Below are 25,720 nucleotides of genomic sequence, written 5' to 3' on the forward strand. Positions count from 1 at the left end.
GGAAGCAGGATAGGGAAGGAGGGGTCCGGAGATACAAGCAAGGATGTGGTCTCAGGTATAGTCTCACCTTGGCCTGCTCTGTTGCTTGCTCTGAAAAGTAAATCTCGGAGTTACTACTCTTGAGGCAAGAGGGCATCGCTTTTGCATCCATTGGGTATAAGCTGTTCACCAAGACACTGGCAGCAGCCTGGGGATGGGGGTACTTGCTGGTAAAAGGGATCAGGGCATCAACAGCCCCCTGTTATACCCCCAAGATATACATACGTGTGTTGACTCTGTATGGTTGATTATGGAACATGATGTTTTTATTCTTATAATTAACACTAGCAATGGACTACAGAAAATATAAAAGATACAGTTCCTATCTGTAAGGAGTTTAAGTTGCCATGCCACCTACTTAAAGAAGTTAATGGGAAGACCCAAGAATCTTTATTTATAGTTTCCAAGTCACTTTTTAGTTTCTAAATTCAGTATTCTTCCCTATCTCTGACATGGAACATTCAAGAAGAGTTTCTGTTAAAAGATTTCAGGGAAAAAGCCAGTCATTTCTGAAATATGGGAGGTGTTCAGTTTTGGCAAGAGAGTATTATATTAATGAATTTGGAAAATTTCCCCTACCCAGACAATTATTGTATGGTAAATTTCCTCCACCCAAACAATTATGCTTTTATTTTAAAGCATAAAATTGATTGAGAATTTATTTCCCTTTCCTTTTTGATTTTCCTGTGTACTAAGTGTACCAACAAGCCACAAAGGCTATTAGAAGAAAAGATAAAGAAAAAGAAGAAGAGTCTTAGTATCACCAGTCATTGAATCATTAAACCTTGGCTTTTACTGGTTTAAAATCCTAGTTCCAGTACTGCTGTGAGGGCCCATGTGTATGCCCTGGGTTACTATGTGTGTGGCCAATCTTCCCTATTTTAAGGAGCATAGTTTTACTTCTGCAGTTCTCACGTAGCTAGATTCTCATTAACCAGAAGGGATTTCCAATGCTTGTCACGTGGGAGCAGTTTCTCCATAGTGTTGGTGGCAACTTTTACTTCCGCTCAAGACATGTGCTATTTGTTTGTCTTAGAACAATATAAAGCAAATGCTTTTCGATAATTTTCATTTTCTTCAAAGGACACCTTATTATCTATCTGAGCCCTTTTCTGGCCTCTCTTGATAGTGGTAACTTAGGAAAGACTTAGGTTTTTGTTCTGAGATCTTAGTGGAAGATAAAAGTGAAAGATAGCAGTGGTTTTTATTTCTAAATTCAAGGGCTGTTCAAAGATCCGTTGCCAAATAATCTCTCTTTTGGAATCTTCCATCTATCATCTCTGTATATCCCCAGCCTTTTCCAGCATCCAGAGGGAAGTTGTGCCTTGCTTTCTATGGCTTTGAGATCTTCAGTGGTGGAGAAAAGAATGTTCCATCTAATGACCAAACAGTTTATTTCTGGAGGGATACAAACATGAAATTTTGTTCACTGACGCCACTGGTTTTTTTAATCTACAAACCATTTAGACTCGGAAGGCTCAAATAAACACCACACCACTTGTGGTTATTAAATCTTAGCTTTCCCACCATGTATGGGTGTACTTTTTAAGCCAAACTAGACACTAGACTTTAATTCAGAATTTCGTTTTAGATGATGTCTCATAAACAAGTATCAAACTGGACACAGGTCGTGGAATTGTGTGCTTCAAGGTGCTGGATGCCATTTACAATCAGATCCAACAGTAAACTTACCTGTTTTTCCCTATAGGAGAGTCACATTGGGTAGATGATGACTGTGAGGAAATAAAGGCCCCAGAATGCCCTGCAGGGTAAGTTTATTTTGTGAATATTATGAAGTTTTATATATTAGCTGATAAAATATCATAGGAAATGGATGGGGAAATGGTTAGAAACAATGTTAAGAGTGAAATCTACTTATACAAGAAAACCTATGAGTACTTACAAGTCATTCACAATCAAAAGTTAGAAAGTACATCTTGAAGTAGCAATATTTTTTTTTCTCCACTTTCTCCTATCACCTCCATGCATTTGGGAGTCTGAATATCCCCTATATTCTACCTTTACTGAAGACTGTAAAGAGTGCATCTGAAAACCACTGAAGGAGGAAATATTTCTGGCAGTGACTTTTTTCTCAGTATTTTTTTTTCCTGGAGTTCTGCTTTTGCCTTTTTTGTGGGGGCTGGGGGAGTGGAGGGGGAAGTATAGAACTTCTGAAAAATATCATCCAAGATGGTAACTCCTACCAGATGCTGCAGAAACTTGATGAACCACTGGGACACTGCTTGGCTGGGGTACAGCCAAACTTGAGTGACACCCTACGGCTCAAGTGTGACCAGCATAAGGCACTTATTACGCCTTCCAGGAAACTGTTGAAAATTCATAAACCCTTAAAATGCTTGGCAGAAAATGCATTTTTCAACAAATGTGTTTTCATCAATATATTTGTTCTTTCAATGTATTTTTGTTTTAGATAGCACAGGCTGGGACACAAAAGTCTAAGTATTTAGATGTCTTTATTTTTTCCTCCTGTTTAACCTTAGTGAGCCATTTGAACTTCTTTGGGATTGTAGAATGAGATCACAATTGTTTCTGACTGTTTGACATGTGTTGAGTTTTTTTTTAGAAAAATGTAGTCTGCGTGGTGGAAGCCCTGTTAAATGATAATAGTAATGATAATAGTGAACCCTTACATAGTGTTGTTCTAAGCACACTATATATGACTCATTTTAAATATGTCTTGTTATATGATTTCAAATAATTTCAAGCCTATACTTGCTCAATTACCTTCAAACTTTTAGAAATAATTTTGTACATATTTAATATTCTCAAGTTTGATCAAACAATTATATCTTTAGAATATAATAAAAGACTACTTCATCAGATCCTGCCCTGGGTAGATGGGTAGTCTAGTCCTTTACTGATATACTTTTTAGAGATCTTTAAAAGTTTAAATTATTTTTGGAATTATTTTATAATTAAACACAAACGAATGTTTTTTGTTTTTTGTTTTTTTTTGAGACAGAGTCTCACTTTGTTGCCCGGGCTAGAGTGAGTGCCATGGCATCAGCCTAGCTCACAGCAACCTCAAACTCCTGGGCTTCAGCAATCCTCCTGCCTCAGCCTCCCGAGTAGCTGGGACTACAGGCATGCGCCACCATGCCCGGCTAATTTTTTCTATATATATTTTTTAGTTGTCCAGATAACTTTTATTTCTATTTTTAGTAGAGATGGGGTCTCGCTCAGGCTGGTCTCGAACTCCTGACCTAGAGCGATCCACCGGCCTCGGCCTCCCAGAGGGCTAGGATTACAGGCGTGAGCCACTGCACCTGGCCACAAACAAATGTTTTTATAAGTGCTTAGATCTAGTGGTAGGAATGCTACTGATTTTAATTTTATATGTATTCATTAATATACTTAACAAATATTTATTGAAGCCCTACTGTGGGTCTACAAAATGGAAAGATGACTAGGACACAAACTGAGCTTTGAAACTAGTGAGGAAGAGAAATGTGTTAACAGATCATTCTAATATAATGTAAAATGATGTATGCATGAATGATAAAAGAAGTATGAATTAATATCTAAAGGAATTCAGAAGTGTGAGCAACTAACATTATAGAAGAGGAAACTTTGAGCTGGGTTTTAATGATTGAATAGGAGTTTGCCAGGTAGCAAATGGGAGAATATATATTCTGGGCAAATATAACCATTTTTGATATTCTGTATAACCTTGTTTGCAATGTGAGAGGCAGCAGTAGAGGAAATACCTTAGGGGCAATTTGGAGTCAAGTCCCTTCCCTGGCCATTTTGTGGCTTTGGTCATTTAACTCTGGACTTCAGGCACTTCAAAAGTTGTGTAGCTGGAAGTCCAGGCTTATCCAGATATCCTCCTTTGAAGTTGCTTCTTGGAAATTATTGGTCCCAGTTATTAAGAATGACTAGGTGTAATGGAAATTCTGTGGCAATAATTTTTCTAAAGCTTAATGTGTTACCGTTTAAGGTTTGTTCGCCCTCCATTAATCATCTTCTCTGTGGACGGCTTCCGTGCGTCGTACATGAAGAAAGGCAGCAAGGTCATGCCTAACATTGAAAAACTAAGTAAGCAATTTCCATACTCTGTGTTCTTTGCCTGTAATCCAGAATCTCCCAGTAACCAGTCTGCCATGGGCTTTGAGATCTATGGGTGCATTCTTTTAAACATATTTTATTATTTGAAATATAAAAGTGAAGGTAACATGTTTTTGATCATTTATAAAATGGATTTTTACACATGAAGTGATTCCTTTTGGTTCTTCTGTTCTAACATCTGCAATTCTATTCCTAGGGTCTTGTGGCACACATTCTCCCTACATGAGGCCTGTGTACCCAACAAAAACCTTTCCTAACTTATACACTTTGGCCACTGTAAGTATTTTTTCAAATGGTAAACATTCAAAGGGCTGATTTCACCCTGAATGACTTACAGGGGGGACTTTTAAAACATGTTATTTAGTATTCAAAGAAAGTCTTTCTGTTTTCCATCTTATCTGCATCACTTGTTCACAGCAAATGCCTTTTACAACTTCATGGGTGACTGAACTTCACTGCAACTTTAAAACTGAAACCTTTTCTCAGGTGGAGTTCTGTCTGAACACATATATTAACCTTCTCTCCAATATCAAAGGATCTATTGTTTATTTTCTGAATTTTCAAATAAAAATATTGACTTCAGAGCTGTTATGTCTTAATTTTCAGGTACTCCAAATTCTACCTTGCTTTCTTCTTTAAAATATCATTTATTTATTATTATGGCTATTTTCATTGTTGTTTTGGGGAAGAAAAGAACTTAGAAGGGAAAGTGTGTTTAGAAATAGAAGCTTCTTTGGAAGCATGTGCATAAATTTTAAACTAAAGATTAATTTATTATAATAAAAATTGTCATCTTATTAAATTAAAACAGCTAAAACCTCCAAATATTAAATTTCTTATGATCATGTTAAGTTTCTCAGATGGCTTATGATTAGTTCCATAGATATGATTCATGTTTGCTCAGACAGACACACACTAAAGGTTATATATATCTTATGTAATTTTGGAAATTAAATATTGCTATAGAACCTCTGTGATATGAAAGTTTATAATAGAACTAATACATGTGGATTATTATATTGTTATTTTAACAATAAATTTGCTTTTACACAAAGGGACTGTATCCAGAATCACATGGAATTGTTGGCAATTCAATGTATGATCCTGTATTTGATGCCACTTTCCATCTGCGAGGGCGAGAGAAATTTAATCATAGATGGTGGGGAGGTCAACCGGTAAGTTCTGCATTTATTTTGTGTGAGTGTGTGTGTGTGTATGTGCGCACGTGAGTCTGTACATGGAGAAATTTCATCTCAAAATTTGCTACCTGTGGGAAAAATGCATATAATCTCGTCATACTTGGCAATGTTTCTGTCTTTTTATATTTTATATATATATATATATATATACACACACAAAAAATAAATGTGTATACATGCATAATATATGTATATATGTGTGTATGTAATATATGTATGTATATATCTATATATATTGTATATATCACATATTTACATGTGTCTGTGTAAATGTATATACATGTGTGCATAAATAATATACATGTATATATACATTTGGGTATGTGTCTATGTGTGTGTGTATTTATATGCATATGTGTGAGGCTGTGATTATAAAAGTATGAGATGATAAATGTCTTCACTAGAATGATAATGGTGCAAATGATGCCAACGGGTGAATTTTGGAATGATTTTGAAGAAAAAATAGTCAGATCTTACTGATTTATCAGATTTGGGGGACAATGAAAAAGAAGAGTGAATGATTATGACTTCCCCAATATTTTGGCCCTGGCACCATAATCAACAGCAACAGAGAAACTTGCTGGAAAAAAAGAACTCACTGAAACCCACAGTAAATTCATGAATTCTTTTATTTAATCCATTTTTTAAAAAACCATGGAAATTAAATGTAATAAGTAGAATCCTACCTTGATATTGAAGTAGCAGAATAATACTTTGAAAGAAATCACCCTGTTTACTTCAGATCAAATGGCTGGGCAGAAAATAACAAGGGATGTGGGTGGCTTTCTACCTAATGTTTTTCCTGTGACTGTGTGTGATTAGGCAACTTGCTTTGGTTGGACATGAGCAAAGCAGCACAGAGCCACGGCTGTTGAATATGCAGAGTTGGGCTCAAGTGTACAGGCTTCTGGCCAGAAGGATCGGCATCCCTGCGGGAACATACCTCAGTGCACACAGTCAATCAGAAACATCTAGAAGAAGGATGACAAATGGTTCTATCCCATACCGGCTCCTATTGGAGGTAGCGGCTCCCTGGAGTGCTGGTTAAGGAAGAGGGCTGGGAGCCGTGTGTGCAGTCTGCCATGGCATGAGAGGTGGGCAGTGTCTGCTCACATCCATGTGTCCACTGTGCCTCGGTGATCCTGTACCTGGAGATGTTTACTGCAGTCCATGGGCAAAAGAGAGCTATAAATAGGAATTTTTTCTTAAGGCATTGCTCTTTGAGAAGAGGTGATCAAAATATTTGTACTGCATAATAGATAAATCAGTATGCAAGGATAAATATGAGCTTTTTTTTATTTAAAAAGTAAACATTGGAAGACTTCTTGTATGAGTGCAGAAAAGTTTCTTCATAATAGATGTTCTGATTCTGCTGTCTTTGTTCAGGCAGGACTCCCAGAAGTCTATGATGACCTAGGTTGTGATCGTAGTGAAATTTGTTGACAGGGCGGATTTCACAAACAAAATTTATGATAGGGGAATATTGTATGAGTAAATAAAATGATTGAAATTAGAATTCTGTCAAGCTGTCTCTAGTTGGTCTTTTATATTAACTTTGTCATGGAAGCAAACTTGCCTGAGGAACTACAAAGGATATAGAGATAAATAGTAATTTTATCAACTTGGATCACCTTACACCAAGTGTTGACATTAGGTTTCCTCTGGGTTAGCATGACTCAGAAGAAGAAGAGTCCACATATTCATTAACTTCTGCAGAAACGGAGCAGAGGGAATGCTGTTAACCTGCTCCAGGAAGTGAGGCCTCTGTTTCAGCTCTGCCTATATCCTCACTAACTCTCAAAGTTGATGTATTTGACCAAGTTTAGTACCCTCTTCATGTTGAACAAGATTTTTGCTGAGACTGATTTGTGTTTCTGTCATATTGGATAGGAATAGCCAGCATAAACATTCCAAGGAGCATCGTAGCTGCAATTTGGAAACACATTTTATTGAAATTTGGCATATAGGAAGAGCAGATAGACAGAAACTATAGTTCTGTTGTTCTATTACACAGTAGGGTGATTACAGCAAATGACAATATAGTATATAGTTCAAGATAGGTAGAAGAGAAGATTTTGGCTGTTGTCACCGCAAAGAAGTAATACATGTTTAAAGTGATGGATATGGTAATTACACTGATTTGATCATTATATAATGTGTATATGCATTGAAACTGTATCCCATAAATATGTGCTGTTATTATGTGCCAATTATAAATAAAAATTAATAAAAAGAAACTTTAGTATGACAATATAAGAAAAGTACTATAAGAAAAAATGAACAAATATACCTAAAGCATTTATACAATGCTCTCAGAGCCTTGTATATTTTTATAGTATCAGTGAAAAAATATTCATAAAGATCTTATAAATTTTTATAAATTTTTATAAATTTTTAGAGAATATATTTGTAAAAATCTTGGACTGGTAATTACATTAAACTCAACTTATTTTTACTGAGGGATTAAACTATGCAAGTCATTTAGCTAAATAATATAGCAGCCAGATTGAATGGTGAATAAGAACCACTTCTTATCCAAGCTTTAAATCTAGTAGAAGGGATGAGGCATTTGTACAGTGTCCATCTGAAAATTTGAATCACACTGTTAGGCTTACAAAAATAATTCTTATAATTTAATCTTTTTTTTAAACCCCGGTATAGCCACTTTAGCAAAGTCTAGTCTGTTTTTAATTTGTTACTTCTCAGAATGCACTATTAGAAGCTGTCATTTGCTGTAGGACCCTATGTTTCTCATACATATGTTAATGGAGTTCCTTAAGTGTGTTTGTTTCTTTGAAAATCCTCTCTGGATAATCCTGCAATTTCTACTATAAAGATACTTCCGTAGGGTTGTTCCCTGTTTGTTTTAAACCTGGACTCAGTAATGTGGAGAATGAATGGGACTCTTAGGGGCTGACTAGACGTGAAGATTTGAGAAACAAGTCCAATGCCCCATCATGATCCAAGTCCTCTGAAATCAGTTTCTGGAGCAAGGCAATTCTGAGAGGAGCAGATGTATTCTTAACACTTCTCAAGGTGCTCACCCTAGAATTGTTCTCTGCCAGTATTGGTGGTGCAATGAGTTGTTACAGAGATCATCCTAGTGAATGACTATATTGTAAAAATAGAAAGATGGCATGTTCAAGAAAGAGACAGCAAGGAGAATAATAAAATTGGAATAGAGATGACCTTCCAGGACAAAGGCATTGGCTTGATGGAAAATACAAGTCATTGCTTAGCTCTATTTTTGTCTGTTTTATTATACTGCTAGGGAGATGCTTTACTTCTTTTTACCTGTTCTTTATTCTGTTGTTTCTTTTCCATATAGTACTGTAGAGCTGTGGTTTTTCCCTTTGTACTGTACCTTCATGTACTTAGGATGGGCTCTACTCACCTACTAGCCTCTTATTTATCTTCCAAATTTCAAATGAAGGGTCTGTCCCCAGGAGGCCTTCCCTAAGCTCTTCCAGCCCCACCTAAGCCAAGTGACCCTCCTTTAGGCTTTCATACTTTTTTCTATCATAAATTTTACCACCTCCTTTTGAAGTTGGTTATTTGAATGTCTGCTTTAGACTGTGTGTCCCAAGGGCAGGGACTAGTTTCTTTGTCTCTCCATTCAGAAGACCTACTCCAGAGCCTGGCACATTTAGGTGCTCTGCTGCTGTGTTTTGGGTTGAAGTGTTCTGTGCTTCTTTCTGAGACCTGTTTGCCTATGCTTCCCCTAGGGTAGACCGTCCTTAAGGACAGAACTCCATTTTCTTGGCCTTGACAGCTCCAGGGCCACGTGTCAACAACTTCATCACACACCTCCTTCTGACCTTAACCACGTAGAAAGTAGCCACATTGGTCCCCAGTCAGTCTATTCTGCTGCCTTTCCCAACACTCCCATCCTTAGTTTGTTCTGATTCTCAGCAATTGATCTACCTCTGCTAAAGCAAGAGCCCCACCCAACTGGTCTCCCAGAATTCTATTTAGCCTCTGTGCTTTTGAATGCAAAGGAATATTTTTCTTTAAAGAACTCCTAGAAGACTACAATAGTAGTTTATGTTTTTAAAAATGTTTTTGGCTTATTTTCTTTTCTATACCTCTCCATAGCTACATGCTTACTTTGAGAAAGTGTTGAATTTCATATTTAACCCCTCCTGGTTCCAGTGCAGAAGTTTTTTGATTTCTAATAACATATCAAGGAGATATAATCTTATTCCCATTTGTGTCTTTTTCACAGTATAGCATCTAGGACCCTAACGTCGAAAGCTGGAGCTCCAGATAAAGTGAAGCAGTGAAGGAAGTATTGGGATTAAAGGCAGGAAGCCCAAACCCAGTGTCTTCTTAGCTTATTTTTTTAGCTGTTTTTTTTAACCAACCTCTGAGGAAATTTATGTTGCATTCAAATTCAGAGAAATCATAACTCTCATTTCTTTGAGTTAACAAGGAACCAGGAAGCTTCTCTCTCTCTCTCTCTTTTATAGCCCTAGACATTTATTTCCTTTCTTTTTATTTTATTTTTCATTTTTTGTAGAGATAGGAGTCTTGCTATATTGTCCAGGCTGGTCTGGAACTCCTGGCCTCTAGCGATCCTCCCTTCTCAGCCTCCCAAAGTGCTGGGATTACAGGTGCGAGCCACTGTGCCCAGTCTGTTAGAGGCTTATTTTCATTTTTCTTTTTCCAGATCAACATTTTAATGCCATTTTTTTTTGTTGTTGTTGTTGGTAATTACTAGAGTTAACTTCTGGGCCCTGAAATATAATATATACATATGGCCTGCAAAGGAACTGTTATGGCAGCTCATGATATGATTTAAGAACATTTTTTATGTTTCAGTCTTGCACTGTTTGCTGAACCTTGACAGATCTGCCTAATTAGTGCTAGGATTCTTTTGTTTCAGATTTTTAATGTGCTTTTTATTTCAAATATTCTCTACTTGTTCACTTTTTGTACTTTTCTGATGATGCTCCCAATTTTCTTTTAGAAAATATGGTCAACATGACTTTTACCAACACACAGGAAGAATTTTTCTGCTTCTTTTTTTTTAACCTATAAATTATCTTCATAGTTCACATTGTTTCTTAAACTTGGTCAGTTTTTTTTTCCTGATTACACATATGTTAATTGTCACTGCAAAAATGCTGACAAGTACAGAAAAGTATAAAGAACAGATGATCCTAATTTTCCCATCAGAATAATTTTAACACACTTTGTCATCTTCGCCTGCAAGCTCCTTCCTTTTAACACTGCAAACACCCCTTCTGGTGACCTTTTTTCTGGTGGGTTACTGGGCTAAGTTACTCATAGGGCTTCCAGTTGCCCAGATAATGTCAACATCAACATGTATTCTATAATATAATTTTTGAAAGTGCAAGGTCATCATTTGACAGACAAATTGTATTTAAGGCCGGGCACGGTGGCTCACGCCTGTAATCCTAGCACTCTGGGAAGCCGAGGTGGGTGGATCGCTCAAGGTCAGGAGTTTGAGACCAGCCCTGAGCAAGAGTGAGACCCCATCTCTACTAAAAATAGAAAGAAATTAGCTGGACAACTAAAAATATACACAGAAGAAATTAGCTGGGCATGGTGGCGCATGCCTGTAGTCCCAGCTACTCGGGAGGCTGAGGCAGAAGGATTGTTTAAGCCCAGGAGTTTGAGGTTGCTGTGAGCTAGTCTGACGCCACGGCACTCACTCTAGCCTGGGCAACAGAGCAAAACTCTGTCTCAAAAAAAAAATTTTTTTTTTTTCCTTTAGAAAATCCCAGATTGATCTATATTTTATATATGCCAAATATAGCCTGGTACCATTCCCTTCGGAATAGCAAGGCACTAGATTTTCTAGGAGGTTGTTTGGATACGACTGTGCTAAGCTCATGTCTGTGAAATTAAAAATAAGTGTGAAAATAGATTATTATAAGAAACTGGCCTCTCTTGAAACTGGCATAGTTTTGAGGCACCCACAGAATGTCCAACACTTAGTTTGAGCTCATCTTCTTGCTGGTGGAGGCGCTAAACAAGAATGAATAAAAACACAAGACACATTTTGCACCTGGTTGAGCTGCAGATACTGGGACATACACCAGAGTTTGTCCATAAAGCAGAAGGAGCTCTGGACCATGGCGTTGAGGGTGCTCAGAGCCATCTGAGATTCTAATGTCTCTGAACTATCTCAGGGAACCATAGGTCCTGCCAATCAGGTCTAGTTCCCCAGAGCAATGTGCATGGGATGAGGACCCCACCTGCCATGCTGATGAAATTCACTAGCAGGTTAGAACTCCCTGGATCTGCAAGCACGTTGTATGATCTCCTGCCCTGTCCCTCACCTGCCAGCTTCAGTAGCTGTGATTTGGGGGGCTGGGGATTTCTAGATGCCCCAAGGGGCCTGAATCCTTTTAGAGCATTCCCAGGGCAGATGTCCCAGAGCCTTGGGAACCCACGGCAAAGCTCCTGGATGCCCTACATCTCCCAATCACCCATTTCCTCAGAAAATAGAAGTGTTCACTCTCAAAGGACACTCTCCAAAGTCTAGATATAATGAAACCAGAAAAGGGACTGGCTACAATTCCTAGATAATTTTTGCTTTGGTCTTAGACAAGCCACAGTTCTCCCTCCTGTTTGCCTCCATTCTCTTGTCTTTCTTCTCACAGACTTCTGTTCTATGGGACACTTGCCAACTTAAGCTGTTTTTAATGTTCCTAGAATAACTAAATTACGTTTATTTCCATTGTTGCATAATATTCAAGACTGAAATTGTGTGTTTATCAGATGTTATGACACTGGTTTAAAGATTTTTAAATGTATTAGCTCATTAAAACTTAGAATAATCCTATGTGCTAGATAATACTATCTACATAATAGAAGGACACTGAAGCACAGAAATGTTAAGTAACTCACTGAAGGACCACATGGCTGCTAATGACAGAAACAAGGCTTAGAATCCAGGCTGCCTGGTTGCAGAGCCCAGGTTCTGAACTCCTATAATCTGCTGCCCAGTAGCATGTCTTGTAAGGAATATTTTAAAGCCTTAATGAAATGCTTGATTCACCTAACTTATCCCAGGAACTTTTCCCTAAAATAACATTTACTAAAAGGCCAGGTAAAAGATATAGTGAAAATCCAGATTAAAACTTAGCCTCCCCTCCCCGCCCCATTCATCTACTTTAAAATAAAACAAGTCAAGCTCAGTCCCAAGATTCTGACATCTGGGTGCCAAATTGGGGCGCTCCTCTGTAAGGCTTTCAATGGTAAAGAAAACATCTGGTCTACTCCTGGGTTCTTTGATGAGCAGAATTCTGCCACATAAATGAAATATTCAAAACAGTTATCAGAAAAGACAGGTACAGAAGAAGAGAGAGCCTTGAGATGAAATAAGAGTTGTTTTTTTTTAAAATGCCATTAGAATCATAGCAGAGCTTTTGAGAATTTTTGCAGAGAATGTATTGAATAACATTTATGGAAATACTGATCCTGACTTCCAGATGTGAAAATAAAGGGCTGCAAATAATGTGAAATTTATGTTGGGGTGTGAGTAGCATCCAAGATATCTGATCTAATGTATTTTTTTTAAAAAATTTTTTCTTCTTTGACCAAAAACTCAGAACATATTATAAGCCTCTTATATTTTCCTCATTAGCTATGGATTACAGCCACCAAGCAAGGGGTGAAAGCTGGAACATTCTTTTGGTCTGTGTAAGTTACCTTTATTTTGTTAATATTTATAAATTTCAATATTGACTTAATTTCAGTTAAATGTAAAAGTATTGAATCGGTGCTGATTTAAAATAAATTCCCCCCCTCCCCGAGGTCCTTCCTCTATGCTGCCTCCCACCTTCTCTTACTCACTCATCTCTCCTTTCCATCCTCTCTTAACAGAATGGAAGGAAGGAAGGAAGATTTTCTCTTCTTCCAGACATCATGTAGATTCTTCTATCCCTGTTTGTAGGTTTTGGTAATTTGACACATGGGAAATGTATATTTCTCTTAGACTTTTTATTGCCGTGATTTGCATTATCATTTTCTATAAATATATTACGACATACTATATTTATTTTGGTTCACAGCTTTTAAAAATCTAGTGTGCTCTCAGGCATCTGGGGAGCTGATGGAGTGGTCTAGAGATTGGAAGTTCCAGACGGGAGACCAAGGGGAAGCCTCTGTTTATACCTCATTTCCCCACTGAGCTCCAGGATTTTCCTAATAAGAAAATGGGGCTACTTCTCACCCCCGCAGAGGTGATGGGGGGATAAGTAGTTAATGTTTACAAGCCTTAAGATGAAACTTACCTAATAAGAGTGTCAACATGTTGATTATTTTTAAGGCTCCTTAGTAAGAAAAGGAATCTGTTTCAACTTTCATGGGGATTTTGTTCCCACTGAGATGTTCTTTGCGTCTTTTTTTTTTTTAAACCACCTAAAGCTGTTTCCATATTTGCCTCTTATGCTTAACAAACATCTGACTATTCTATAATAGCAGTGTGCGGAGGGCAATCACAGATTCAAATTAATCCAGAATGGTACCGTCTATATTCTCCAAAATCAGGAATAAAAGTAGCCTTTTCAGATTTGAAGGGCTAACCTGAAATTGAGTTTGGTGATTTGAAGCTAAGACAGAGCGTCCCTTTACAAGTTTTTTCTTTTTAAAAGAGGTTTCTGAGTTGAGAAATAAGTGTGGACATGAGAGAAATGATACCGCTTAACATAAATGGCATGTTGATTTACCAATTTTATCTTACGCATTGCAGTCTTTTTTTTAACACTTGACTGGCATAGATGCTTCTAGAAGTGACTTCTTGTGCTCCACAACATATTTGCCTGGCAGGGTGGAGAGGGGCCAACAGCATAATTAATGCTCAGTCCCCACCTTTGCCCCCTGAAACGGCTGCAAAGCTTCATTGAAAAGGCCCAGTGTTCTGGTTTTGAATGGCAATTTTCTCCACCCATTTGAAACCACTTACAAGAAGGTGGCTTTTGTGCTCCAAAGATGTCTGTAGTTTTGCTTTTCTCCTCAGACTATTCTTCTTTTATCTCTATATCCTAGAAGTGACTTGGATTCATTTTTCTCTTTCTCTTTTTTTTTTTTTTGAAGCTTTTTGTAACTTAAAAAATCAGTTATTCAAGGGAATATATGTCAAGAGAATCTATACATAGTACATTCTGAAAATTTTAAAATTTAAAACCAGATTCCATCCATGGACTTAGACTTTGAAGGCCATCTTTTTAACATGGTTCTGTACTGCAACCTAGAATTATTCTTGTTTTTTAAATGACAGTATTTCATTCCAAAATCATCCTCGGCTGATGCACTATTCTTTTATGCCGATTCATGTTCAAATGCAGTAACTCCCATTATGTATGAATGTTTAGATTGATTCTAATCCCAGCTCTGCTGCTTATTAGATTGTTGACCTTGGACAAGTGGTTTCATCTCTCAACAAATCAATGTCCTCATCTTTAAATGAAAATTATAGTACTGTCATCATGGGGTCTTGTGGAGATGGAATGAGTTAATATATTTAAAGTGCTTATTAGTGTACTTGGTACATACAGAACATCTAATTAATGGTATTTGTTTTCCTATTCACATTATCTCTTTTCAACATTGACTAGATAATGGCCATATATATATCCTAAGGTAATTTAATCCCCTTGGTCAGTAAATACTTCATCTAGTCTTTTATTTTCCTTTTTTCCTTTTTTTTTTTCTTTTTCTGACCACATCTCATGAATTTGGTCTCATGACAAATTCTCCATGGATCCCTGATGGTGAAGATGGCAACGTGTGCCCCATTCCTCTTTCTACTTGAATGTATACTTTTCCTTGGTCAAATTTATTTGTATTCGAAACACTCATGGTCCATGGCTTTTTGGTCTCTGAGATTATTTCATAGAGGTAATCTAGAACTCCTAGGAAACTTAAGAGACCACCTTGTCCAATTCCTCATTTAAAAAATTAGAACACTAAGCCCTAGAGTGGTAAAATGTTACACCAAAGGTCACTCTTTGGATGGATACTCAGACCTCCAGAGTCTTCATCTTATGCCCTTAACACCAGCACTCAATCAACCCCTGTCCAGAAAATGATAATCACCTGCTTATCTTGCCCCCAAAGAGGGTGGTGACTTCTCCCTAATAATCTCTTGTATTTTTATTTATGTTTACACAAATGCCTTGAACGTAATAGACCTTTAGTAAATATTTCATGAATGAATGTATATCCCTGTGGACCTAATAGATCCACAAAGATGTGGACATACAAATAATAAAACGTAACATTTTTCTAAACCCTTTCTATGTGCCCAACACTATTCTAAGTGCTTTATATATGTTATCTGTTTTAATCCTTACGACAACCATATGAAATAGGTGCTATTATTATCCTCATTTTCCAGGGGTTAGGTAATTGCCAAGTCTTATCACCAGCATTTGTTGGAGTCAGGATTCAAAGCCAAACATTCTGACCTCACAGCTGGTGTTTTTAATTCCCTGTCTACTACTGTTCAAGTACCCCATCCAATGAGGGCACTAAAGGGTGAGCATTCTGAGCGAGACACCAATTCTGTTAGCTTGTATTTTTCCATTGGCGTTAAAAGTGAGTTCACCAGGGTACTTTCATGTAGCTTAACACCAATTACATCAAATAAAGCAGCTTTTAGGCAGATAGTGAAATAAGGTAAAATGAAAGGTCTCTGGCATTTGCTTTTTTTTTTTTAAGTTAGGAAAGAATTTAAAATATGAAATTATTTTGTTCAGATACAAGGGATTTCTAAGGCTGGAGAATTAAATTCCTTAAGTGATTAACCTGGCTTTGCCCTGCTTATTTCAAATTCAATTATAGGATATAATAAACAGGGTCACATTTATTCACTAGTGTTGGAATATATTTAAATTAGGACTCATTTTATGGTACATATGATTTTGAGGTCTTGTATGATAGTTCTAGACAGAGAGGATGCCAGGGGAAAGACAGATCCCCGAGAGACGGGGTGAAGAGAGGGAGAGGCCACTCGATTAGAGCCCCTGCCAGCTCTAGCCTTTAACCATGTCCCTTCCCTTAGCTCTCTCATTGCTCATGTCCACCAACAGTAAAAGTTTAGATGGCTCGCCAGTATCCCACAATAATTTTTCCTAACCACAATTAAACCTGTGCTTTAGTTTGAATTCATCAGCAACAATGCCTCTAATGCCTGGTCTTGGATGAGGAAGGAAAAAGGCATTTTGTGCTCCTTGTTTGGAAAGCATAGATGAATTTCCCCTGAGTAAAGACACCACTCAGCTTGGGAGTACCTTAATGTAACTCAGCCCAGGATACAGACCTATCATGTTAGCTGAAAGCTCCTAAAGATCTTAAAACTCGTGCCAGACTTGGGGTAATTATATTTCAACAGAGGAATGAGACTTAAACACAAAAGTCATTGTGGATGAAGATTATACCCTTTTTGTCAGTCTCATAATTATATGTGCTTATTCTTGATAGATTTTTATACAGCTGGAAGAGAATTTCAAGAAAACCTTCCTTAAACCATTATTTTATAGAGGAGGCACTTAAAGTTTCACATCAGATAATGTTTCTAAAGTCATATAGGTATTTAGGGGCAGAATGATAACTAATTATGATCATTAATAAAAAGGATTTTTAGAACTTACTATGTGCTAGGCACTGTATAATATGCACTTTCTTTGAGTTGTTTCATTTCATCCTTACAACCAAGCTGTGCACTTATGAGTTTACTGATGAGTAAACTGAGGCTGAGAGAGGTTAAGAGGCCTAGTGGTCACCCCCAGCAAGAGGCAGATTGGGTATTTAAGTACTGGTCCCTTTATGACTACAGCTAATGTTTCAACCCAATAAATGGTAATGATTCTGAGGCCAGGGTCCTTTCTGCTTGTAGAAGAGTTTCTGATTAGCAAGACAGGTTCTTCATTTTGACTGTGAATCAGACTTTCCAGTCTAATCTTCCATGGAAGAGGTTGAGCAATGTAATATGTTGCAAATGGAAATGAAAGTTTAAACGCTAATTCAAAAGAGGGCCTTTTATTATAATGGAGTGAAAACAGATGGTGGTAAATAGAGAGCCTTTGGCCTGGGTGCAAAACCGAGCACTCATCAGGCTTGGATTTATGGAAATGCAACTTAACAACATGCTTTGTTTGTTACTACCCTACAGTGTCATCCCTCACGAGCGGAGAATATTAACCATACTGCAGTGGCTCAGCCTGCCAGATAATGAGAGGTATTTGTTTTCCTCTTTCTTCTTTCTTCAGCACATTTCTATCTCAGGTTAGAACTGGGCAAAACACTAGATAGACTATGAAATAAAAATTCAGCCAAGGTTTGGTATTAATAGTTTTGTGGTGCTTGGCCTTAAGCATTACTTCCCTAAGAAGGACACAATGGATTTTGGTTATTGGGGACCATTTAATTACCTGTATTACTACAGCTGTTAATCCTGGCCACTGCAGCAGAGCTGAAGGGAGTTTCTGGCTTTGATAAATAAACTAGCAGCATTCCAAGGATTGCAGAAACATTAAGATTGACTCTTTAATGGAGTTAGTTGTTCTTTCAGGCTGTAGATTGCGTTATGCATGTGATCATCACTGGGCTATATTACCTCGGGGATCAAAGATCAACATTTATGTGGACATGCAGTAGTAACATTTATCAGGAGGGGGGTGGAGGGAATAGGTATATTCATACCTAATGGGTGCGGTGTGCACCGTCTGGGGGATGGACACGCTTGAAGCTCTGATTTGGGCAGGGCAAAGGCAATATGTAACCTAAACATTTGTAGCCCTGTAATATTCTGGAAAAAAAAAAAAAAAAAGACCTGAGTACATGTTCAAATTTTTTGGTGGGGGACTTTTGATTCCTGAAGGTGGTACCAGGCAGTTACCACAGCGGGGGTGGTCTAGGGGACGGTGGACATGGAAGCAATAGAAAAAAAAGTTTTGCATGCTAATACTAACAGTGGTTGAGACAGTAATTAAATTTGGGAGTTTTTTTTTTAGTGTGGGGATATTTGATACTTCTTGTTATGTGTTGTTTGGGGGAGATCCTGAATCTTCCAATTTTCCCGTAGGCCTTCGGTCTATGCCTTCTATTCTGAACAACCTGATTTCTCTGGACACAAATATGGCCCCTTTGGGCCTGAGGTTAGTAGCTTGTCATCTTCCTGAGAAGAACCTGTATCCCTGGGCTACCTGATCTACTCACCTGGTTTCAGGATTTGTAAAATGTCTTTGGGGGTGTTCATATCTACAAGGTTTATGCATAATCAAATTAACTACAAGTCTAAAAACTTAAAAAAAAATCTTAAACACACCTGTTTCTCTTACAGGAACTTCATTTCAGATTGCTTTGATATTTAAACATACCCTAACTTGGTGTGGGTGTGTTTCAGCCCTGTGGGCGTCAGTCAGGAGGTGAAGGAACAGGAAAGGTTGGCAGTTTGTCATCATTGGGCTAGGAGTGGAAAGGAATCTTGAGATGAAACCTACAAGAGAAAACATTGCAACTGAATTTCAGCATTCTTAAAATGATTGTGGTGTTCAGAAAGAGTAGATGAGCTAAGCGGCTCTGATAGCCTTGGCAGGTACAATCAATCGGGCATGTGTTACATTATTGGACACTTTCTTATTTAACAAATTTTGGCATGGGTGTACATACTGTGAGACCATCACCACACTCAAGGATGTGAATATATTCATCACCCTGAAAAATGAAGTGCATTCTTAACTGAGAGAAAAACATACTGCTGAGTGAATCTGACTAGCAGAACAGTGTGACACATTTTTATCAAACACTCAGTCATCACAGTGGAAGACAATCTGTTTGTAAGGTAGTACCCAGTATAAATGCAAATTCAGAAGGTGGGAAAGGGATGGTTGTGTTTTGTTATGTTCCTCTTTCATCTAGGATGGAAATCGTTCCAACATTTCAGCATAAATCATTTTAAAATATGATGGAGTTTGCAAACTTTTTAATATTGTAAATGCTTTCCATCTCCCTTTCTTAAGAGGATAGTGAGATCTCCATTACTAAAATAAAACTTGATTTTGGCTGAGAAAATATTTTAAAAACTCTTTGTTGGTGAAAATTGCCTCCTCTCTCTAATAGCCTTTGACAACACTGTTGACTATAATTAAGTTCACTGTGTTCAGCATGAGGATGACTTGGAGATTCAGATAAGTGTATCTTGGTTTAAGTATTTTTGAACAAACTGCAGCATGTCTAAACAAAGGCAGTAAATACCAAAGAGTCATAAATATTTCTGAATGCTCTGACATCAATTGAGTGCTGACTTTTTAAGCACTAGAAACTAATGGCTGAAACCATTCTTAGTTTGTCTTAAGTCACTGAAGTCATATAAATCTGATGCTGTTTTTCTAACCCTTTGATATTTAACCAGTGTTGCATGATCATGAAACACAAATGATAAAATGAGATAAACATCTGCATATATGAAACACAAATCTTATCTTGTCAGGAAAAAAAACCAAAGCAAGAGTGGCTGTTTTATCTTTAGGATGACTTCTTTGAGATTAATCTAAAGTGAACAAAAGGAATGACATTTTATTAAAATGCTAAAACAAAGCACCTAAACAGTACCATGTGCCCTACTTGAAAATTTGCCTTGTCCTGGATAATAATATTTCTTAAAAGGCTCTGTGGGATACGCAAAACAGGGATTGATATAGCCATTCTTTTAAAAGTAAAAGGCTAGTACTTTTGCTTAGCTAGAATGGGAGAACTTGAAGATAGAACCTCAGAACTTCTGACTCCCAGACCACATTTTTTCCCCATGGAACCATTTAACCCTCCTTCAGTCTAGGGGGTAAGCAAAGTGGTCAGTTAATAATTATATTCAAATCACACAGAACATTTTCTTTATGACAGAAGTTGGCTTTTAACAATACAGATGAGGTATAACTCATCTCATACCTTAAAAATTATGTGGCTTAACCATAAACATTCTTTATCCATGAACATCTGTGGTTTTCTAATACATGTGGTTTAGTTACAATTACCTGCTTGAAAATGTATGTATATGTGTTTTAAGTAAAAAGCAACAAGTTTTTTTTTTTTAATATTGAGCAATGAATACATGAAGCATGATTCAGGGTAATTTAATTTACTGTAATAATTTTTCTATGCCTAAGGTTGCTTATAAATATATAAATAGATTTTTCTTACAGTAATTTTAAATTAAGAGCTGGAGGTATTCATGTTATGTTCTTTTTACTATTATTACTTCTTGAAACTGGGGTATTCTCATGTATATACTGGGTAACGCTCTTCATTGGACACCTCGGAGTATACTTCATTAATTGTAACCTGATAATCTGCTCACTTTCTTCTCATAAGGCAAGGGGTATTTTCAGATTTCAACTATTTCTCATCTGGTTATCAGAATCTTACTTTAACTGAAAATAAAAAAAAATAGTTTATATTTTTAAAACACTAGACCAAAGCAAGTCAGCAAGTCAGCAAAACCTCTTTTAAATCATGGAATAATTGGTTTATATACCTTTATGTCCTATATCTACCTATATTTCATCATATGCCTTTCTTATGCACAAAAAGCTTATACATACTAGCTGAAAGGTTATTTAAAACTCTGTAACATGTTATCTTTTACATATAATGAGAAAATAACTTGCATTTGAAATCAGTTGAAATGATTCTAACTAGCAAAATGCTGTATGCTGCAAGGAGATGAATTCAGTTGAAATTTATGCTTTATTTACTTAATACTTGAGTATACTTCTTTTCAGGATGATTCTCCAAAGCTGTTAATTGAGATGACCAAACATTCAGCTAATTGCTTCTAGAAATGGGGTATTGCTCCTGGTTTCATAGTGTAATGGTGAATGTTCAAAAATATGCTTGCTTTTGATTATTGGCGCAATCTTTTTCTCTTTGACCGTCTATGCTTTCTCTGTGACCCCTTGTTTGGCTGCTTTTCCAGGCCTAGAGGCAGAGCTTTGGCTGGCTACTCCCTACCTTCAGATGGCAAAGTATCCTTCTGAAAAGCAGGGAAATTTGCCCCTCTCCCTCCCATCCTTTTAATAACCTCAGGCTAAAACTTCTAAATTCAGGCTGAAGTATGGCTGGTCAGTGAAAACTTAGCTTTCATCTACCTCTAACATTTGAAGAAGGAAATACATGCAATATAATCGCTGGATGAAAACCCGGTTTGACTAAACCCTACTCTCCTACTGCTCCTCTAACCTGCTGCAAATGGAAGGGCTCGCCTTTGGAGTCTTCGGAATGTTGAGATCTCTTGCAAATGGCCTAGTGTTTGATGGGCAGACTTGAGAGCTAGCAGAAGGTATTCGGTGACCATGAAATGGAAAACCCTCTTTTCCTTTTGCTGCTCTTCTCATGGACATTTGCCTAAAACTAGAAGCATTAAAAAAAAATCCCAACAAACAAAACCAAAGCCTTTGGGGCTGTGTCTTTTGATCGCTCTGCTGGAGAGACAGGATGAGACAGAAGTAGAAGTGCCTTTGCCGTCGCTTGCCCTGGAAACAGTGAAATCGCATGGCAGATGTTCTCCTTCTCGGATACACTAACATTGTTCCTCCTCCTGCCCCTTCCTGTACCTGAATGGCTCTTGGAACAGTCCTACTGAGGAGAGAAGTCAGTTAGGTAGACAGCAGAGCTTGCTGCTTTAATTCACCTTTGCACCATCAGCAAATCAGGGGCCTGTTTTTCTCCAGCATTTGGAAATCCCAAAAGGTTATCTTCAGTTTTGTCTATCAACCTCTGGATTTTCAAAACAAAATGCATATCACTGCAGCTCCCCCCACAAAAGGGGGTTTCTGATAGCCAGAGTGTAAGTAGACTCTTTCTTGATCTGTATGCCAAGAAGAAGAGATCTTGATGACTTTTTACATTTCACCTAATTTTAAAAAAGAATTTGGCTTAGAGTTCCTCTAAAACAGAAACCTGAATTATTAGTGAGCAGTTCTCTCTGCTGCTGAAAGACCTGATTTGTGGAAGTACGTTTACGACTAAGGAGGATTGGTTATTATCTATGTTTCCTTCCATCCTTGACTTTTACATTTTTTGCCTGATCCTTTTCAGTGAAGGTGACAGTTGCTTTACTATATTTGGTGGTGTGACCAGATACTCATCAGATTCTAAATTGGAACCAATTTCTCGAACCTTGTTGTCATCTTGATTTGACCAAGTGACTAGTATTTTGTTTAGTTTTAACCCAGCACTTTATAAATGGAGAGCTTTTCATAACGAAGGACCGGTCTTGCCCTAATGCAGGAGTTATGGAATGCAGAGCTTGTCTAATGTCACCTTCAGATATATCCACACATGGGCTCCTCAGCCAAAAGAATTCTCTTAAATTGTATTCTCGTTCTCAGTGAAGAGGTTGTGTCAGCAGCATCAGGAGCAATTTGGGAGGCTTCTCTCTATAGAGTTCCCTGAATCATCATTCCAATTTTTTTCTCACTTAAGGAGGCTTAGTTTTCCTAACTAAGACTCTGCTGACCCCAGTTGGGAAAGTGTGAGCTTTATTACCTGACCCGGAGGGACAGACGACTTCTGAGTCCAGCCATCTCTCTCCGCCAGTACAGGAGAGTAGTTATGGCTCCCCTCTTACTCCGGCTAAGAGACCTAAGAGGAAAGTTGCCCCTAAGAGGAGACAGGAAAGACCAGTTGCTCCTCCAAAGAAAAGAAGAAGAAAATTACATAGGATGGATCAGTACGCTGCGGAAACTCGTCAGGACAAAGTAAGTTTATCTATTGTTCCAAAGCTGTGTGGCGGGCAGGTCTGAATGGAAGGTTTCCTTCAGTGCCTGGGTTTGAAAACCAGCTGAATTAAGTTTTTGAAAAACTCTGGTGCATCGTCCTTAGCTTTGAGTCCAGAAGAATCTGGTACTTCAGAGGTTAACACTTAATGTGAAGACTTCTTGAACTTTCAGCATGACAGAAAAAACAAAAAAAGAAGAAGCCTTTTACTTTTTTTAAAGTTAGTTGCCCTAAAACTGGTATTAACATTTAGGCTTATGCGAACATTGAGAAGGCTATTGGTTTTGCTTGTACATATTCACAGAATCAGTCACAATAGTCTGTGGCCCTGGTTCTTGAGAACAGCCCTGCAAGGTAAAAGGGGAAGTCCTCAAAGACAGTGTAGATTAGAACTGAATGGAAAGTTGGCTTAGATTACTGGTCTGCACCTTCAGAGGTCAGAAAAGGTCTTAGGCTATAAATAAGGGAATAGCTGAGATAGAAAGAAAAACGATGGGCAGTTCGAGTTGTGTTAGTCTTATAGTGATATGAGTAATATCTACTCTTTCCAGTACATTCAGAAGCTCCTATGAGTTGTTACTTTTGCTGAAATCTTCAAATACTCCTGAGGCAGTATCTTATTTCTGATTGTCTGAGCTGCCCAGTAAGAATTAGGTTCTGGATTTTACCTGAGTTATACTGTTGAGTAAACGAAAATAAGTCATTGCCAAGGATCAACATGTGTTGTGCATTGGCTATTTTTTTTAATGTCTAGACAAAGATCTTAGAGGAGAGCATGATTTTCTCAGAAGCAAATGCCACTTAGCCCTACGTCTGTTAGTCTCTTCAGATTATACTGCACATTTCTTTCTGAAACTTTCAACTGTGGCTTACTCCTTGGGACAGGATTTGAAATACTCTTGCCATGAAGAAAAAAGTTTACGCCTGATTTCACTGATGAAATGATGTGAGGAAAGGTCTTGATTCACTTGAGAAGATGCTAATGGAAGATAATATTATGTGTCTGAGTAAAAATGATATTCAGATCCCTTCTGTTCTTATCTTAGTCACTTTGAGTATATATATGTGATCGTTAGCTAAGTTTTAACATTCATCTAAAGATACTTCCTGTATCTTTCTATTCTTTTTCTGATGAGAAGTTTCTTAAACATATTTCCATTGCACAGTTAAAGGTGAGACGAAGTGGGAAGGCCTCTAGGATGTGAGAGCTTTCATGTTGTTAGAAACTCCCATTTGAAGCAAGAAAATGAGAGATAGATTATGTTTCTTAGGCTTTGGAAATATTCTTCGGAGAACTGCGTTTTCCTATTTTGCTAGACTAAGTAAGAAACCTAGAAAAAACTCAGAGGTTCACTTCTGTTTAAGTTAGGACTCCTGTAGATTCTTATTTCCCTCAAAATCAGCTTGAAAGGAACCAAACGGAGAGGCAGTAGCCTGCTTCTTAGAATAGATTCTTCTGTTAAGAATCTAGTCTCTCAAAAATTGGCAGTTAAATTATTTGGAATGAGATGAAGTTCATTGTGTTAATGATATCCTAATTTATTATGCAGTGGAAGGTTATGATTTTAACCTCAGAACTGCTTTTTGGTTCACTTAGCCCCTGTCTTTCTTGCCATGCCTCAAAACTAATGTGATTTCACTCAGGGAACTGTCCATCTGACTTTCTGCTCACTCTCAAAACTCTTGGATTTAAAGGACATTGTTGCATTTTAGAAAGGCCATTTTATCTCTGAGAAAAAGAGTTTCCCTTAATAAATATCTTTGATATTTTTATATCAAAGAATCTTTAAAGGGATTGGATGAGGAGAGGTTTCAATTCTCTTGAAAGAATAAAGATATAAAGTGCTTAGACCAGATTTCCTTTAAGATTGACAAGCAAATCTCCCCAGACAAAGCTCTGCCTCTAGGCCTGAAATTTTCCTTCCAAAATGTTCTAGGGGTAGATCTATGAGCAACTGAATGTGGGGGAAAATCCCTGCAGGGACTAACTTGCTCCTTTTTCCAGATGACAAATCCTCTGAGGGAAATTGACAAAACTGTGGGGCAATTAATGGATGGACTGAAACAACTAAAGCTGCATCGATGTGTCAATGTCATCTTCGTTGGAGACCATGGTAAAGCTTTATTTTTCCTTTGCTAATAGGATAGATAGTTTCTGATAGCATTGAGAAAAGGAGCCCTTGTCCTTAGAATCCAAGATTCTATTCTTAACCTCCTTCCTCCTTTCTTTAAGATGGGGGAAGAAATTGAGCCGTGATTCAAAAGTATGAGATGACCTGAGACGACCCTGGCTTCATTTTGATCAAAAGCAGGAACTTCCTATATTTTTCTATTCTTTGCAGGAAAAGGCCTTTCTACAAAAATCTGTCTCTTATTAAAGTGTTGCTGACAATTTTCTGGTGATATTAATAGCTTCTTCTGTGAATGTAACGTGTCGGATGATAATCCCTCATCCCTTCCAGCCGCACCTTCAAAAGGAGCCCACAGAGTTTATGTGTAAAAAGCAAATCATTTCCCTGAATTCACTGAGACCAAATCCAGAGGGCCCTGCTGCAATACAGAAGACTGTTAAAGAGAGGAAGAAGCAGTTTAGGAAGCGTTTTTATAAATCACTTTATAAAGTAAAAAAGTCCGTGACCACT

General features: G+C 37.6%; 1 protein-coding gene across 5 annotated transcripts in view; it reads left to right on the forward strand.

The window, feature by feature from the left end:
- ENPP2 (ectonucleotide pyrophosphatase/phosphodiesterase 2) overlaps window positions 1-25,720 on the forward strand; it is a 76,939-nt gene that overhangs the window by 16,845 nt on the left and 34,374 nt on the right. For 4 of the 5 annotated variants that reach the window (XM_045561760.1, XM_045561762.1, XM_045561761.1 and 1 more), the window contains exons 5-12: window positions 1,748-1,808; window positions 4,001-4,098; window positions 4,325-4,404; window positions 5,184-5,303; window positions 12,946-13,001; window positions 17,476-17,541; window positions 18,388-18,460; window positions 25,084-25,192. In XM_045561760.1, the coding sequence (XP_045417716.1) occupies window positions 1,748-1,808; window positions 4,001-4,098; window positions 4,325-4,404; window positions 5,184-5,303; window positions 12,946-13,001; window positions 17,476-17,541; window positions 18,388-18,460; window positions 25,084-25,192 (663 nt within the window). Of the gene's footprint in view, window positions 1-1,747; window positions 1,809-4,000; window positions 4,099-4,324; window positions 4,405-5,183; window positions 5,304-12,945; window positions 13,002-17,475; window positions 17,542-18,387; window positions 18,461-22,903; window positions 23,060-25,083; window positions 25,193-25,720 lie in introns of all 5 variants that reach the window. The other variant, XM_045561764.1, reaches the window with a different exon arrangement.

The sequence above is a fragment of the Lemur catta genome, chromosome 9 (genome assembly GCF_020740605.2).
Source record: "Lemur catta isolate mLemCat1 chromosome 9, mLemCat1.pri, whole genome shotgun sequence".
NCBI lineage: Eukaryota > Metazoa > Chordata > Mammalia > Primates > Lemuridae > Lemur > Lemur catta.